Below are 18490 nucleotides of genomic sequence, written 5' to 3' on the forward strand. Positions count from 1 at the left end.
TGAAAGGTAATAATTTGTGATCGTTGAATGGAGCAGCAATGAAGCAACAAGTGTCATCCTCAGATATCTCACTCAGAAAGCAACTGGACACGAGAGGCATTTGGACATCTTTGGAAGGCAGACATACTGTAACAAACAAGAGGCGGGCAGAGTTCATTCTGTGTAGTGTAATCTCTGAAATCAGAAAACATGAAGCCACCCTGATTTCTCTCTCATTAACTCCTTCCCCCACCCCCCATTCTTGAGTGCATTCAGGCATGCAATTAGGATGCTTCATATTTTGTGGTTTTCGTTGGTTTCCCGTTACATTGTGATGCATGTCCTCATTAAGTAAAACAGCAAAATGAAATCAATTTTTAAATATTAATGTGTGATTTGTGGAAGCGTGTCTTAGGCACATTGAATTACTGAAATTGAAAAGGCAGAATTGGTGTTTTTGAAACCCATTCAACTTCCTTTTATTTACAGCCTTTGAGCCATTTCTCAGGTTGAGAAGCAACCTTGGAGCCATTTCATATGTAGATTCATTTGTATTTAAAATATCCTAAAACCATTATCAGCATGCAGTAGCCCTCTCATTGAACAAATACAGATTAGAGGTAAATGAAGAAATTCCCGTATATCCGTAGTTCTCAAACAGAGCTAATTTGATCCCAAAAGGACATTTGGCAATTTCTAGAGATATTCTTGATTGTCACAACTGGAGGTGTAATGAGCACTACCAGTATCGAGTGCATAAAGGCCAGGGATGTTGCTACACATTCTACAATGCACAGGAAAACACGCCATATACACACTCACACAACAAGGAATTGTATATCCTAAAATGTCAATAGTACCAAGGTTGGGAATTCTTGCTGTAAATAAAGATATGAAGCCAAATCACATCCTAATTCACAAAAACTGGGAAAAGAGTTAGGGCTTGTATTATCTACTGGTCTATAACAATGCTGCTACAAATGTAGTGGCCTAAAACATGCCTATGTATTATCTCAGATATTCTGTGGTCAAGAGTCCAGACTCAGCTTCGGCGAGTCTTCTATAAGGCTGCAATAATAGTGCCACCCAGGGACGAGTTCTCATTTGAATGCTGGACTGGGAAATAATCTGTTCCCAAGAGCATGTGGTCATGGGCAGTATTATATACTCTGGGACCTCAGTTTCTTGCTATCCTCAGCTCCTTGTCCTCTGACTCTCTCTAAAGGCAGCTCACAACATGGCAGCTTACTTTTTCAAAGCCAAAATGATAAGTTTTTTTCATAAGGCAGACAATATATAATGTAAATGATGTACATGATCACATACATTTCATCAATTTTGCCATATTCTCTGGGGTAGCAGCAAGTACAGATCTCACGCACACTCAAGAGTAAGGAATTACACTAAAGTATGAACACCAGTAGGTACTGATCATGGGACCACTTAACAGTTTATCATAGGGAATCTATATATTCTGTTTGTTTTTGCATTTTAAAAGTGTTGCTATTTCTGTATTACAAAGCTGTAGTCATCAAGACAGTATGGTATTGGCACAAAAAGAGACACATGGACCAATGGTATAGAATAGAGAACCTAGAAATGGATCCACAGATATATGGCCAAATAATCTTCGACAAAGCAGGAAAGAATATCCAATGGAAAAAAGACAGTCTCTTTAGCAAATGGTGGTGGGAGAACTGGACAGCAACATGCATGAGAATGAAACTGGACATTTTCAAATACCATACACAAAAATAAATTCAAAATGAATGAAAGACCTAAATGTAAGATAGGAAACTATCAAAATCCTACAGGAGAAAACAGACAGCAACCTCTTTGGCCTTGATCCACAGCAACTTTTTACCTGACATAGGCAAGGGAAATAAAAGCAAAAATGAACTACTGGGACCTCATCAAGATAAAAAGTTTCGGCACAGCAAAGGAAAAAGTCAACAAAACTAAAAGGCAACGGACAGGATGGGAGAAGATATATGCAAATGACATGTTGGCTAAAGGGGTAGTATCCAAAATCTATAAATAATTTATCAAACTCAACACCTGAAAAACAAATAATCCAGTGAACAAATGGGCAGAGGACATGAATAGACACTTTTGCAAAGAAGGCATGCAGATGGCAATCAGACACATAAAAAGATGCTCAACATCACTCATCATCAGGGAAATACAAATCAAAACCACATTGAGATAACACCTCAGATCAGTCAGAGTGGCTCAGATCAGTCAGAGTGGCTTTAATTAACAACTTAGGAAACAACAGATGTTGGTGAGCATGTGCAGAAAGGGGAACCCTCTTGCAGTGTTGGTGGGAATGCAAACTGGTACAGCCACTCTGGAAAACAGTGTGGAGGTTCATCAAAAAAATGAAAAATGGAATTACCCTGCAACCCAGCAATAGCACTTCTAGGAATTTATCCAAAGGGGACAGGAGTGCCGATTCAAAGGGGCATATGCACCCCAATGTTTATAGCAGCACTGTCAACAATAGTCAAAGTATGGAGAGAGACCAAATATCCATCAACTGATGAATGGATAAAGAAGATGTAGTATGTATACACAATGGAATACTACTCGGCAATGAAAAAAAATGAAATCTTGCCACTTGCAACACTGTGGATGGAACTGTAGGGTATTATGCTAAGTGGAGTAAGTCAGTCAAAGAAAGACAGATATCATGTGATTTCACTCATATGTGTAATTTGAAAAACTTAACAGATGACCATAAGGGATGGGAAGGAAAAATAAGATACAAATAGGGAAGCAAACCATAAGAGACTCTTAAATACAGAGAACAAACTGAGGGTTGATGGGGGGTAGGGGATTGAGGGGGGTTGGGAAAATGGGTGATGGGCATTGAGGAAGGCGCTTGTTGGGATGAGCACTGGGTGTTGTGTGTAAGTGATGAATCACGGGAATCTACCCCTGAAGCCAAGACTACACTGTATGTTAACTAACTTGACGATTGAAAAAAAAAAAAGTTGCTATCCATTAAAAGTTAATTGGCTAAATGTAAGATACTTGACGGTAAAATACACATATTGTCATTCAGGGAACTTAAAGGGAGATCACAGATGACTGTCACATGGTGACTATCACTGCTACTTTTTTCACATGTGTAGAATATTTGAAATAATCAAAGTGCTCTTTCTGTAATCAACTCACAAAATTGCCTAGTTTATTTGTTCCTCTCTTTCTGTAGACCTATATTTTGTCACTTTTACCTTGCCTACCTCTCTGTTGGTTTCATTTTCGTTCTCTGTATTAAGAATCTTCACATCGTTTGGTGGTTGGTGGTGGGGGTTTTGGGGAGCAGAAAGGCCGTCTTGGGTCCATTACTGCTAGTGAGTCATGAAGATCGTTCTGTGTTTAAAATACATAACTGTAAAAATAAAAAAAAATATGTGTAATCGTAAATAGGATAACTTGAATGACGAATAACTGAAAGTATTGTGAGTTACATAACACAAAAATAGGTATTGAATCCCTCTTTCCATAAATTAAATTTAGCTTATTATAATAAATATGTTGTAATGAATTTTGTTTACTGGGCACTTGCTGGGGAACTGTACCTGTTTACTTTTACTTTAAATGTGTGCTGCATCTTTATTCTTTGTATGCAGCTATGTTTCCTTTTGTCTTTAAGCCATATTAATTTCTACATTGTTGGAAATTAATGCTAGTGATGAGAATGTAATACTACAAAGGTTGTAGTATTATAGAGATTCATTGTTAAGCAGTGAGGTGCAAATATTAATAAGAATTTTATGATTACATCGAATCTTTTATCCATTTGTGTCCTCTTAAGATGTGTAAATAAGTATTGTTCTTTTCAGATACCATTTGATGTACTAAATATGCTATAAGACATATTCTGGGATATTTAATATATATGTGATGACCAATAAAGTATTATCATAGGTACCAAGTGTGCTTTTCACTTTCATAGGAGAATTCAGAATTTCTAGTTTATATCATTTGTGTTTATAATGCATAATTTTAGGGGATGTGGAAATTATACAAATAGATTTTTTTGTTTCCTTCATATGATTTCCTTTTATGTTCGCACCATTTGCTTATCTTCAATGGATATTCGCAAGTACACAAAACATTTGTTAAGCACCTATTATGTGCCAGGAACTATACTGGATGTAGAATATTGCATTATCATTCATAAGTCTACTTTGCCAAATTTTTCAAAGAGAACTAATGCTCATCTTGGTTTAGAGATTTGCCCAAAGTGTCATAGCTAGAATGTACAGGAGCTAGTACCTATAGGCAGATGTCTCTTCATGTGGTTCTATGTGTCTAGTGGTGTAATAAATGATCACTCTCAGAAAGAATGCAATCTTAAATTCTTGTGGTGAATTTGTATCCTAAAAATAATAAACATTTGTTGAATACAAGTATGAGTAGTCTAAAATAACAACTTCATTAATTTTTTCCCATTTCTGCTTGCAATTACTTTAAATCAGATATCAAAAGGATTAGTGATTTAACCAAGTAAAGGGAGTGGGACACGGGATGGAAGAATACCTAAAACTGACCATAGAGTGTTCCAGAAAGACATTTCCATCATTGAAGATGAGAAGGGGCCTTTCTGGGGACACAGGAAATAAATCCAGGATGGTTAGAAGAGAGAGAGAGCAAAGGCAGGGAGACTTAAGTGGTGACTGGAGAGGTAGGCGAGCTGAGGATTAGTGGGCTTTTTAGGTCATGTTTAAAGATTTTGACTTTATAGTACGATCAGTTGGGAGCTTTTAAAGAGCAACAGCATCAGATTTGCATTTTTCAAAGATCACTCCAGGTACAAGGTGAAAGATAGATTATAGGTATTCATTTGATGATGTCGGGAGATGACTTCACTACTGATAGCCTCAACTACCTGGGTGGCCCTCAAGAACATTATCCTTAGTGGAAAAAGTCAATCTCAAAAGGTGTCATGCTTATAATTCTATTTATGTAACATTCTTGAAAGAATGAAACTATAGAGATGGAGAATAGATAAGTGGTTGCCAGGAGATAGCTATGGGGAGGGTGGGGGCGGATTTGAATACAAGGAGGTGGCACAAGGCAACTCTTTTGTGTGATGGAACAGTTCTGCTTCTTGAATGTGACAGTGGTTATACAAATCTATACCTGAGATAAAATCTCATAGAACATAAGCATGCACACATAAATGAATGCAGGTAAAACTCTCTGTATAAAGCCTGTCTGTCTGTAGTCAGACCGGTACAGCCATGTACCAATGCCATTTCCTGGCTTTGAGATTATACTGTAGCTATATAAAATCGTGTCATTGAGGGAAGCTGAAGGAAGGGGTTGTTCTTACTATTTTTGCTACTTCCTATGAGTCTATACTTATTTCAAAATAAAAAGTTTCATTTTTAAGACTATTATAATAGAACAGGCTTTTTAAAGAATGGGAACAGTGATGAAGAATAAGTAAAGCAATGTTCTCAGCACATCAGTGATCAAATTTGCAAGTCCTGTTATGAATATTTTGCAGTGAATCAAGGCAGTTGATGATAAAGTACATTTATTGGACAAATACCAATTGAGCCTCTCCTCTGTGTCAAGTCGCTGAGGATGGTGGTCAAGCAAAACAGCAACAGTCTGTCTTCATGGGGCCTTTGGGCTACTTGGCCTGCAGAGAGTGTTACACAAATTTTGACACTCTTCTACGTTAAGATCAGGTTGTATTTCCAAGAGATCAGGCTCCAGGCAGAATTTTATCACTTGTGGACTCCTAAATTATATGGAGAGTCTACAATTTTGAATCCAAAATAGCGTGATTTTGTTCATATTATATATTTCAATATTGACTTAAAATGGTTCTTTTCTTTCAAGCCCCCCATTTTACTTTCAAAGCTAAATACTAATTTTTTTTAATGTTTTGAAATATCTTTTATGCTCCCAAATCTGATCATCTTAAAATTTGAAATACCACAGAGCAGGCACATGATTTTGAAGTAATTTTTTCTTTATTTATCACTTTATTTTATATTTTATATATCACTTTATCACTTTATTTATATTATTTTTTGTCTTAAAAAATAATTTCCCATTGGAGCACAACTAACAATCTCAGTTGTCTTTTCTAAAGCTGGGTTGGATAAAGTGGGTGGTAAATTACTACGGGGGTTTTAAATGTCATTCAGAGACTGAGGTGAAAAAGATAAGCTTTATGATTTTATTTCAGGCTGGCCTATCTTCTCTGTTATAGACTCGCAAAAAGTATTTCACGTTCATAAGTTAGATGGCTGTTGATAATTCTCCTGAAAGAAAGTTGATGGCATCTTGGGATAACCTGAATTTGATTATAATAATGTTATATTATTACTGAAGGTCTATCCTGTGTCAGTATTATCAAAGTAAACATAGAGATCCACATTGTTAAAGATAAGGAAATTTTGACTTTCTGGAGGATTAATTTGCCCAAAGCCAAATAACTAGTGATGATGATCTAATATTTGAACCTAAAATCAATGCTTTTTCCAGGATACCACTGCCTTTTACTGTATTATTAATACAGTAAATGCACTGTTTTATGAAGTTTTTGAGGTCTCTTCATAGATCTCTGAAAATGAACATAATTCTTTTCAAGAAGAAAAATATCCATTTTATTTACTTTTTTTCCCTAGCAGTTTGGAATATATGTGTGATGGCATGTATTTGTGCAGATACATGTATATTTTCTTTCTCTGTTTTAATAGAAAAACCTGAGAATCATCATCCTGTGGGCAGATTCCCCCTAAGCAATTTGCTTCTCTGACCTACTTATCACTACCTATGGAGTGCACGACTCCATCCTCTTAAATAATAATAATAACCAGGAGAAAGCAAAATCGGGACGTTTTATTACTCTATTAATTTGGAAGGTGATGGGTAGGCATGGTTGGCATGATGGTTGAAAGAAAAATAGTTTGGTGCATAAATGAGTGAGGAGAAGCTGCTAAATTCTCAGCGTGAGGACTAGTTGAAACATTTGCTTTAGATGCCCTGAATTCTGTTCCTCAGTCTATAACAGAAAATACCTTGGCCTAATCATTCAGTTGCCTAATTCTCAGTTCAACAGGGCTATTTTTACCCTTTCCTTTGTTACAAAGCAAAATTTAACTGAGGTAAAAGATCTAATTGGTTTTATTCAATGATTTCATGAGTTGGGCAGCACACCATCTAGGAAGGGGCTATACAAAGTAGAAGGTTTTTGTAGACAGAAGGGAACAGGAAAAGGAAATTTCTGGCGAAAAGTGGAATATTTTAAGCAAGGTGACCTTCCTATGGGGAACAGAAAGAGTCTATCAGGGCAGGTTAGTCATTAACGCTGACCAGGTATTTCCAGACTAACTGGCTAAAGGTTACATTCCTAGGAGCTGCTGAAACTGCAATTAGGTTAAGTTTTAAGTCTTGGTTTGCTGACTTGGGACTTAGCACAATGGACTCCATTTTGAGTATATTGCCTTTTTTTTAAAGACATTTATTTTCAAGAGAAGTAATTATAAATTAATAGCATCTATTTAAATATTTAAGTTTCTTGAGTCTATATAGTTTCTGACAGTTGTAGTTTGGCTTTTGAATATTGTGTATGTAAAAATTTGAAACTGTTGTATATCAAATCTTACAAAATGTAATCTGGAGTAGCTGATCAAATTATTTAATCCAACTTTATCAAAATGTCAATGTAATTCAGATATAGTAGTATATATACATAGATCTTCAGAAAATTCTTTTCAAAATAAAGCATAGATATTTATTCCCACTCACCTAACATGCATGAGTGAGTACTCAATGTATCCCAGGTAGTATATTTGCATGGAAACAAAATAGAATGTCAAATTTCCCTGTACTCAGGAAGAATTGTAGAGTTTAATTGCGATTTTGGCAGATAGACTTAATTCATATATCAAGTCTTTAATCTATATGTTGATTAGTAAGTCATTTAGAAGGCTATCCAATATGGTTGTGGTTGCATTTGAAATTAATCATTTATATGCCAATTACACAGCGGCCTTCCTTTTTATTATTTAAATTATGTGAAAAAATGGACTGTTTCCTGGACTCACCAGTGTGAGAGAAATGATGAGCATGGTGAAGAGCCACCCTTTGATTTTCTACAACTGATGATAAAATTAGATTGCCCAACCTGTAAACTCCTTGAAGAGAGGGACTGTGTTTTATGCAAACTCATATGCCCATTCTAGCAGCTAGTTGGAACTCCTATTCATGGCACTCTCAGGTTAGATGAAAAATCAATGCTAGAGTTTTTTGGAGGGGGGGTGGGTTAAGAAATATTTCAAGATACTTAAATAGCAATGTAATATCCTTTATTTTTCCAGACCGTAAACATAAACAAAAACAAATAACCAAGAACAGTAGCTATCCCATAGTAGAGGCTTACGTTTTATCAGTTTCTTAGAAACTTGTGCAAAGGTAACAAGGACAAGGATGTATATATTTTTCAAACATCTGCAATAGATCAAAATTACTAAAATTGCATTCCTTAAAAAAAAAAAAACTTGAAGCGTAAATGATGAACGCTTCTTCCCTGTTCACTTGAATATTTCATTTCCAAATACAGAGGATAATTTTGTTTTTCTTGAATTTATTTTAACTTTATGCTTATAAATAAATCATGCATAACCCTTCTATTTCAGTATCACTTTATCTTTGTAGGTAAACTACAATTCACAAGTTAATAATAAAACATATGTCACTGCAAATCTCAGGCAATAACTCCAGTAACTGGATAATAATGATGTCAAATCTGGGGGAATAAAACATAATATTGAGGCTAGAAGTAAGGAATTATTCTAAATCCTAACAGCAATTCAACTACTTCCCCTTCTTGAATGTTTTACTGGTCGTCGAGAAATCAGCAAACTCAAACCCACTTGAACTGATTTCCCCAGTTTGCATGGTTTTGTCACCACCAGAGTTTACTTAATATTCTCATAAATTAAAACTTCTAGAAGGTTTACAGTAAAGAGCACACTGAGATGCTTCTGTTGATTATAACTCAGGAGCCCTCAGGAATATTTTTATACAGTATGAGATCAATATGTTTATGTGGTTGTTTTAAGTTTAAATAAATGATAATAATTGAATGGAGCTAGAGAAGAATTCACATGAGAAGGACTAACTCTCCTTTTGTTAAATCAGTTCAATTCAGTCAACAATTATTGAAGGCCTACTATGTGTCAATGAGGATCATCGTGTCCAGACCCAAAAGCCATCACCTCCTCTATCAGACCCCGTGCTCTCGTGGGTATATGTGGATCCCCACAGCATGCTGGTCGTTATCATCGTCACCAGCACCTCAGATGTATGGCCACATAAACACTTGTTCTTCCTACTCCTGCTCTTCGCCCATTCAGTTACTCTTAACCACGGCAGTGTAAGCAAACCTAAGTCGGATCATGTCACTGCTCTGCTCAGAACCTTCCAGTGAATTTCCACACCAGATAAATACCAAAGTCCTCACCATACCTATAAATTCCTATGTGCTACAGTCCCCACCACCTTTCTGGTCTCATTTCATAGTTGTTTTCCCTCACACACATTCCTCCAGCCACACTGGCCACCTCACTGTGCCTAGGCCTTTAGAGAGGCTGACTCCTCTAACTGGAAGGCCCCCTGTTATTCCTGATTCTCAGTCCGCCACTTGTCACCTTAACAACAAGTCCATGCCTGACACCCAATTAAAACTTGTAATTGCCCTCTCCCAGCACTTTCTATTATTTTCCCCTGCTTTGTCTGTTATTTTTATCGTTAGTACTTTTTAATATACTGTATATTTGAATTTTTTATCCTGTTTATCTCTCCTACTAAGATGTAAGCTTCATGAGGACAGAGATTTTTACTTTTTTTTGTTTTTATTGTTCACTTCTATGTCCCCAGCATTTAGAATAGCACTTGGCACATAGTAAGCAATCAGTAATTTTTGGTGGAAGCAAGGAATAAGTAAAAATATTATTACTGATAGTAAATATTTATTAATGTATTATTCACTGTCATTTAGTTTGCTATGTACTTTAAATCCATACTGCCATTTTTTTCTCAAATAAGTATATTTTTTTCTCAAATAAGTATATATATTACCTCCATCTAAGTGAAAAAAAAACTAAGGCACAGAGAGTATTATAATTTGTTCAAAGTCACATCTCTCTTAAATGATTGAGTATTTATCTAAGTGTGTTAAAAGAAGACATTTCTGTTATTATAGTGTTTTACCAACTTTAAGATTCTCATGATTTCACCTTTTAATATTTCATAAGCTAGAGTGCACCTAACAATTGAAGACATGTCAGAGTTTAATTAGAGATTTTTTTTATAAGTGGTACAAAGAATAATTGATGATGTTGTATATTCAACAAAATGCAGTATATTAAAATCTTCTTGAGGGTGGTACTCTTTGCTTTGCCTCTGGATCTTTGGTGCCCAGCACAATGTGTAATATGAGACAAACACTATTAAATGTATACCAAATGAAAAATATAGTTGGTGTATTTCTCTTCTTTCTATTTCCTATCATTTTCAGTAGCGTTTTCTGTAAAAGCCTCTTAGAGGGGGCATCATGAGAGCAAGGAACATGATAACTGTATTCAACATTGTATTCCCAATACAACTCCTGTCACATGATAGTTGATTAATAAATATGGATGGAATGAATTTATCTTGTAATTCCTAGAACTGAACTCCCTTATAGGCACATAATGTATACCATATATAATACTTAAAAAAAAAAAAAAAAGGACTTTAAACCTTTTGTCAGATAACATAGATACACAAAGGTTTGGGAGTGAAACTATTTGTATTTAAATGCTGGCTTTATCACTTATGGACTATGTGAAGCTAGGAAATTCACAAAACCTCTCTGTACTTCCATTTTGCATGTAAAGCCTTAGCACACTGCCTGGTATATAATATATGCTCAAAGAAAGCCAACTATTATTTCACATTATTATTTGCTGCTTGTTTATTATCTACTTGAATGCTGAGTAATGTATTAAATTTTGTGGATTCTACAGTTTTTTTCTGAGCCAGTCCTGAATCTTTAGGAGAATTAGAAATGATAAACAGAAATTAGCTCAAAGATGATTACTTCCTCTATTCTTAACAGCAGAGGGCAGGCTGCTTTCTTGTGGATCAAGTTTAGGTTCTCAATGTTCCCTCCAGGTTAGTATGGTTAAGAGTGAGGTCTCTCTAACCATGCCTCAGTTGTTTTTCTATTCTTCTACTTATGAACTTTTAACCTTTGAGAAATTACTGAATCTGTTGGTGCTTCAGTTTCACCATCTGTACAATGAAGGCAATTAATTGTACCTCCTCACAGATTTGTTGTCAGAATTAAATGGGCCAATTCCTGTAAAGTGCTCAGAATAGTGCCTGATCTGATAATAAGAGTTCATTAAGTGCCCAAGAGGTCTGAACCATAGTAATACCCATAAAAGTACATGTGAGTGGTGTTTGGGACAAATTAATTTCCACATTCATTAAGAATTTTTACATATGTGTTTCTGTTATTAAATTTTGTCTGCGTGGTTAACACCACCACCGTCCTAATGAAAAGGGAAGGATTTTGATGGACTTGGTTTGGACTTTGATGGACTGACTCCTGGTTCTGTCACTGGACAGTCTATAAGCTTGGGAGAGTTACTTAATTTGACTTCTTTCATCTCTGAAATGAAGGTAAATATATCTACCCAAAGATTGTTAGGAGCACTAAATCAGAACACATATAAAGCATACCACATAGTTCCTGGCATAGTAGGACTCAATATGTAGCAGATAATTTTAATAGGTTGCCCCTAAATCCCATATTTTAGCTTATTATTTTACATAATAAGTCTATTACAAATTCATGTTTAATTAGAACAGATATTTTCCTCTATTTGCAATAAGAATGATAGGCTATGAAAAAATCAGAAAATGTAAATAGATTAAATTACAAAAATAAATATTCCTTCACATGGCTGATAATTTGTGGAATTTCACTATCTTAAGAGGCCATTGAGCCAAATATAATGAATGGATTCTGAAGAGAATTGGATAATTTCATGACAGATAAAACTGATGTTTCTCTTTAAAAACTAGGTATAATCAAATCAGCTGCCACCAACTGATATCCATGGAGACCAGGCAGAATTTCTTTCTACCCAGAGCACTACACAAATAACCAAAAGCCACTTGGAGTATTGTTATAGTTTTAGTTTTCTTATTTCCTATATCAAACCCTTGGGAAGATTTCTTCAATAACTGACCTTGGATTTAAATAAATACTTGGAGGGTGGGGAGAAGGAAATGTTTCTGTAGTTAGCCAAATGTTATATGTTGGAATGAAGTTAACACAGATTAGAAAAGGGAAAACCATGAAGGGGGATACATATCTTAGACAAGAAAGGAAAAAATAAAGGCGAATCAGAAAGAAAGTTCATGCACTTTATGAGCAGAAGGTAAACATTTCTTCTACTGTGAAGTTTAATCTTCTGTTTTAAATTTTATAGTTTTTTAGAAGATGCCTGTATTACTCTGCTAGGGCTGCCGTAACAAAATATCACAGACTAGGTGACTTAAACAACAGACATTCACTTCCTCACTGTTCTGGCAACTGAAAGTCCAGGATCAAGGTGCTGGTAAGTTGGTTTCTCCTGAGGTCTTACTCCTTCACTTGGAGATGGCTACCTTCTCACATGGCCTTTATAGAAAGTAAATCAGTTTCCTCTAATTCCTCCATGTTTTTATAATAAGCTATGAAAATGAGCATTCTGTGAGCATGTCTCCCTAGTATCTCTTCCTCCACATTTAAGGACAACAATGATATTGGATTAGGGCCACACACTTATGACCTCATTGAACCTTAATTATCTTTTTTAAAGGCTCTGTCTCCAAATGTAGTTATAGGTGAGTTAGGGCTTCAATGTACGACTTTGGGGGGGGAAAATTAACAATGTCCATCCCAAAAATAATAAATATGGTTTGTGATCAAGAGTAGTAATGTCTTTTTTAGAATCATTGTATTTACTTAAGTCCCTTCTTAAAGCATATGATAGACTCATGGTTGTGGAATGCATGAAACAATTCAGAATGTCATTTTGATAGCTTATTATAAAAACATGGAGGAATTAGAGGAAACTGATTTACTTTCTATATGTTTAATTATGATTCACTTACCATTTGAGCCTATGTTTTCTCATTTATAATATAAGGAATTCATAGTTATAATTATTCTGCAATGAATTCAGTCAGATAATAGAGATAAAGAAGGACATTGAAAAATGTAAAGCACCGTACAAATATTGGTGATTTTCACTGTTTTCCATGAGTGTACTCCACAAACTATAACCTGTAGTAATATTCAAAATAATATTTATTCCTTTCAAGGAAATTGAAGGAGACATAAATTAAACAAAATAAACCAAAATGTAAGAATGAAATAGACCATGGGCAATATATTTCAGTAAACAGGAGAATTGAAATTTTCCTCTGGAAATAGGTTAAGTATGAGGGAAATTATTAATGTGGAGTTTAGTTACTTTTATGAAAATGCTAAGCTACATAAGTACAATAAACACAATAGCAATGACAAAATAGTAACGAAAATTACCCAAGCTTGATAAAGTGTTATATGCAGATAGTCACTTGCACTTATTTTCTTTTATATTCTTTTAAACTTTCCCTGATACACAACCACACGAGGCACTTAATAACATAGTTTTATTAAAGTAGCTACATTATCAGGTAAGACTCGATAACAGAATCTAGTGAAAAAGTGTCATATCATTTCTTCCTTACTGGAAGATAGAAGAATACAAACTCCTGTGGCTTACGGTATGGGCTGGAACTTGGCCAAAGTGTGCTGCTATGACTCTTCAGTGATTCTACATCTTTTTTTACAGTATCTACAATAAGACAGGTTCTTTCTTGGGCACTGGTGATGACATGTATATCACTAGTACTTATTCTGCCGAAGGATGGCACTGAACAAAACTCTTGAGAGTCTTACATGGCAGTAAATGGAATAGAAGGGTTGGGGAATCAGGAACAGCTTTTAAATCTGACTTTTATTCTGCTGAAAGTCCAATGATATGAAATGGCCCTGCTTGTATACATCTCTCTGCAGCACAGTTCCAAGGAAATAAGTTCTATATCGATCCTGAACATTAGTATGTCTGTATTAAACTGAGTCCTTGTGATGTACTGCATAACAAATCAAACTTTTAAAAAATCTCTTTTATCGGTATCATTGCTTCACAAGAGTGTATTCAATTTAAATATGAATGTTGTGAGATAGAGTCAATTTGGGGAAGAAGAGTTCTTGCTCCTTTTCATTTGAGTTATCTGGTAATTTTCTTAATGATAGCATTAAAATGCATTTATAAAATAACTTTTTTAGCCTATCAACTATAAGGACTCTTAATGACCCCATTTGTTATTTCCCTCTATTTATCTTTTTTTCCTTTTTTGTGTGACATTTCAGAACTGGACTCTCCCCTGCCTCTTTCACCTATCCCTGATAGTCATCTATTTTGACTAAGACCTAATTTATTGTAAGTCAGACAAAAAGCTAAAAGCTGAGGAAGTAATCGTGTATAAAACATATTAGTATATAACCTCATCTTGGTTCTTTGAAAAGGTCCTTTGGTGGAGATGGCATCCAAGCAATCCCCAAAGGCTAAACAGAAATTAGCCAGGTGGAAATGGGAGCAGGAACACTGCAGCATGTGCAAAAGCCCTGAGGCAGAAAGAACAGGGTGCAGTTGGGGAATTACTGGTAATTTTGTATGGGTTAATAGTAGAGCTGAAAGATGAAGAAGCATTACAAATGAGCTAGAGGAATAAACTCATGAAGGGCTTAAAGCACGAAGAAAAGGAGTCCAATCTGTGTTCAGAGGGCAGACAGAAATGATTTAAGGGATTTTAATCTGGGGAGTAACACATTTCAATTTATACCCTACAAGATGCCTCTGGCAAAAGGTAGAAAATTATTTCAATGGGATAATTTTAGAGAAAAATAATGAACATTGATTTCCATTATGCTGTGCTATTGTTAAGTACCTTTTGGTGTGATACTGTAGTCTTTAAAAATCTGAAATCCCAATCATTTAAATAGGATATATATATTAAATCTATGCTAAAAGACAAATCTATTCAAAATTGGCAAGTCCAGAGTCACAGTAGACAAGCATCTTGTGATAATGTGTCATCATTCCTTTCCGATGATTTGTGTGATTGAGACAATAGGCTGGTCCATGTTTTCGCTACATGGGGTATTGTGCAGTTTTATCAGGGCAAAAATGTTTGCAAAACGAATCTCCTCCCTCATAGAGCATTGTATGCTAATTAAAATATCTAAATGAAAAGAAATTCACTCATTTAGAAAGCATTCTGGAGTATCTATGTAATTCTCAAGAAACTACAAATGAGACATGGCATTTTTTAAGTTGAAGGAGCCAGAAAAAATACTTGGCGTTAACTTTTAACTATTGCCTTACTATTTTATCAAGTAATATAAAGTTAAGGAGAATTTTTCCATCAGCCAGAAAAATTTGCACAAAAAGGTTCTTGTATCCCAGCCATGACACCACTGACATGTTATTTTTAAGACTAATACTTAATATTATTAAGAACAATATTATTTAATTTTAATATTAATTTATTTTAATAATATAATGTTAAATAATATTTAATTTCAAGTTATTAATATTTCTTAGTTTTATTTTTCTTTTTGAGATATTTCAATAAATTTAAATGCAAACAACATACATTAGACTCATGTTTCTACTATTTATAATTTTAAGAATTCAACTTTAGTTATGTTGCTAAATTTTATATTTGAATTGTGTTAAATTGTGTCAATTTTATTTTATGAGTTCTGAATTTTGCTTTTGCAAAAATAGATACTGAAATACCAGTATTGCCATTCTGTTCTAGTACTGCTTTCACTGGCAAAAAGGTTAAAAGGCTATTGTATTCATCCACTGATGATGGTGGGGTGAATGCAGATAGTGGTGATTGGGGAGAGAGAAAAGTAAAAAAATGAGACAGAATCAACAAGACTTGGCAGTTTGGGGAATATGGTATAAATGGAAGAAGAGGAAAAAAGATACCCTCTCTTCCTTTATGAATTTTGAGTCAATGAATTTATGAACATTACATTCACATAGAGAGAAAACACAAGAGAAAGAAAGAAAGCTACAAAGAGGAACAGAATAGGCAAGACAGCTAGAAAAATAGCATCACGTCAGAAAATGCTACAATTCAGTGATTAAATGTTCAGGAAATCCATACCCCCTTGCAACCGCGATCTCTGTCTTGTTTGGGGAAGCTTTATACGTACTAAATACACTGTGATGGATGTGGCTTCTCTTCTGGGATAGCAGAGTCAAGTTGATGACATGTTAAAGATGGCAGACAATGAATGACAAACATCTGGAGGCTTAGCACAGGACTTCCTGAGTTCCATAACCCTGAGCTACTTTGAATCTGGTTAGAGCCGGTGTCCCTAGGTTTATTGCAAGTAAGTGAGGTTAAGCGTAGTTTCTAACCTTACAGTGAGGAATGCAATGTATGTACGTGGAGGACTGGCATACTCTTGCATTCCTATGATGGAAATGTGAATATATTTTCCCAGAAAGGTGATTCTCTGCAGGGATTATTTCCATAGTATTGTTAGAACATTCCTTTGAGTACTTCATAGGCTTAATAACCTATTAACATCTGGTCAAGGAACCTTACTAGTTTTATTTGGAATTTGGAATACATACTAGACTTTAACAAATCTAGTTAGACAATAATTAATGGCACGACTGATTGGAAACCACTTATACTTCACACAGTTTTGTTAAGATGGGTCAGTTCTAAGAGCATCGGTAGATCGTCAAGTTAAAGAGACTCTACTCAGAATTGTCTTTTCTCTTTTAGCTTGAGAGCGCTTTAATTTTTGAGGCCCTTTTTTTCCGATCCTTTCCCCCTAATTGCTTCATCTTTAGAAACTCATGTTATACTTAATGTGAAAAGTCTAGTTTAGATAGCTTTCTCCCATTCTATGTACCAGGTTTGAATATTCTAAGGTGAGGGCTTTAAGTATTAATCCTCTAATTGTTACAAAGGCTTGAAACATTAAGAAGCTTACTAAAGAGTTGAATTATGCTGTTAACTTTTTTTTCTGCGATTCGAGCTGAGTAGAACCATGAACAAGCCTTCATTTGTCACTGGTCAGCTGACCGTCATCATCCTGAAGTGCCACTTTGATACCTTGGCACTGGCTTATTTTTCCCATGTGGAGGGCTCTTGGAATTTTCAAATGAAAATGGTTTCTGAAGTATGAGGACACCTTGAGGCGATGAGCAAGCAATGTAGGTCTTTTCTTTTGAATTTTATTTCAGAAATCTCTACCACAGGACCTCTTGGCATGGGAAGTACCACCACCAGTACCACCCTGCGGACCACAACTTGGAGCCCAGGCAGGAGTACTACCCCATCAGTGTCAGGAAGAAGAAACCGGAGTACCAGCACCCCATCTCCAGCTGTGGAGGTGCTTGACGACATTACCACACATCTGCCATCAGCAGCGTCCCAACTCCCAGCCCTGGAAGAGAGCTGTGAAGCCGTGGAAGCCCGAGAAATCATGTGGTTTAAGACCCGTCAAGGACAGATGGCAAAGCAGCCGTGCCCTGCAGGAACTATAGGTAAGTGTGTCCTAGAGCCAAGCTAAAGAAAGGTATTCTGTTACTTTAGCTTGCTTTTCTCGCAATTGTTTCTTTAGTGTTTTTGTTTGTTTGTCACTACATATTTTTGTTAGTTCACTTGAATTCTGAACTCAGCTGAGTGACGATTTCAAGCAGTGTATTTTCAGAGTTTGAAAATACATTCCAAAGAAGTCACTGGTGAGGATTTGGTGGGGATACACGTGAGGTCAGTATTGTCGCCCACGGGGGGAGGTCCCTGGGTGGAGTTGCAGTTAGGCTGTGCATGTCCTGGCTACTCCTAAAGGCCAGCCCTTCTGTGCAGCAGCCCAGAGCGAATCAATGGATTGGAAGGGAGTTAGTTCTCGTCCTTGGCACCGACCATCAACTGTTGATTGCAGAAAATGGGGTCAAGGACTTTTACATTAGAAGATGATCATTGAAACTACCTAAAATTTAACGGAAGAGGAAGTTTGACTCTCCTTTTCATAAGTCATCATAGCCATCCCTTAACAGTCAAGGGCTCTTCACATAGACAGGAGTCAGACTCCCACTACTCAATATCCACTAGAGAGAGCAAGCTTCATTGTTTCCTCTGAGAGACAGTTAAGAGCTAAATAGTTCTACTCTACTTCCCCCCCTTTTTTTTTACTGTTGCGATTCATCACATCCCCCATTGGTAACCATATTATTATTTACAATCTTTAAGCCAGAAAATGCCTGGTTTTCTTATTGTCACATACGTTGATCTTCATAAAGCTAATACTTGATACACTAAATAAAATGTGCCTTATTCCATAAAATATGTA

The 18490-nt window shown here is 35.7% G+C and overlaps 1 protein-coding gene across 3 annotated transcripts in view; it reads left to right on the forward strand.

The window, feature by feature from the left end:
- ADGRL3 (adhesion G protein-coupled receptor L3) overlaps positions 1-18490 on the forward strand; it is an 827678-nt gene that overhangs the window by 650661 nt on the left and 158527 nt on the right. For all 3 annotated transcript variants that reach the window (XM_049630539.1, XM_049630537.1, XM_049630538.1), the window contains one exon: positions 17382-17684. In XM_049630539.1, the coding sequence (XP_049486496.1) occupies positions 17382-17684 (303 nt within the window). The remainder of the gene's footprint in view (positions 1-17381; positions 17685-18490) is intronic.

The sequence above is a fragment of the Panthera uncia genome, chromosome B1, assembly GCF_023721935.1.
Source record: "Panthera uncia isolate 11264 chromosome B1, Puncia_PCG_1.0, whole genome shotgun sequence".
Lineage (NCBI taxonomy): Eukaryota > Metazoa > Chordata > Mammalia > Carnivora > Felidae > Panthera > Panthera uncia.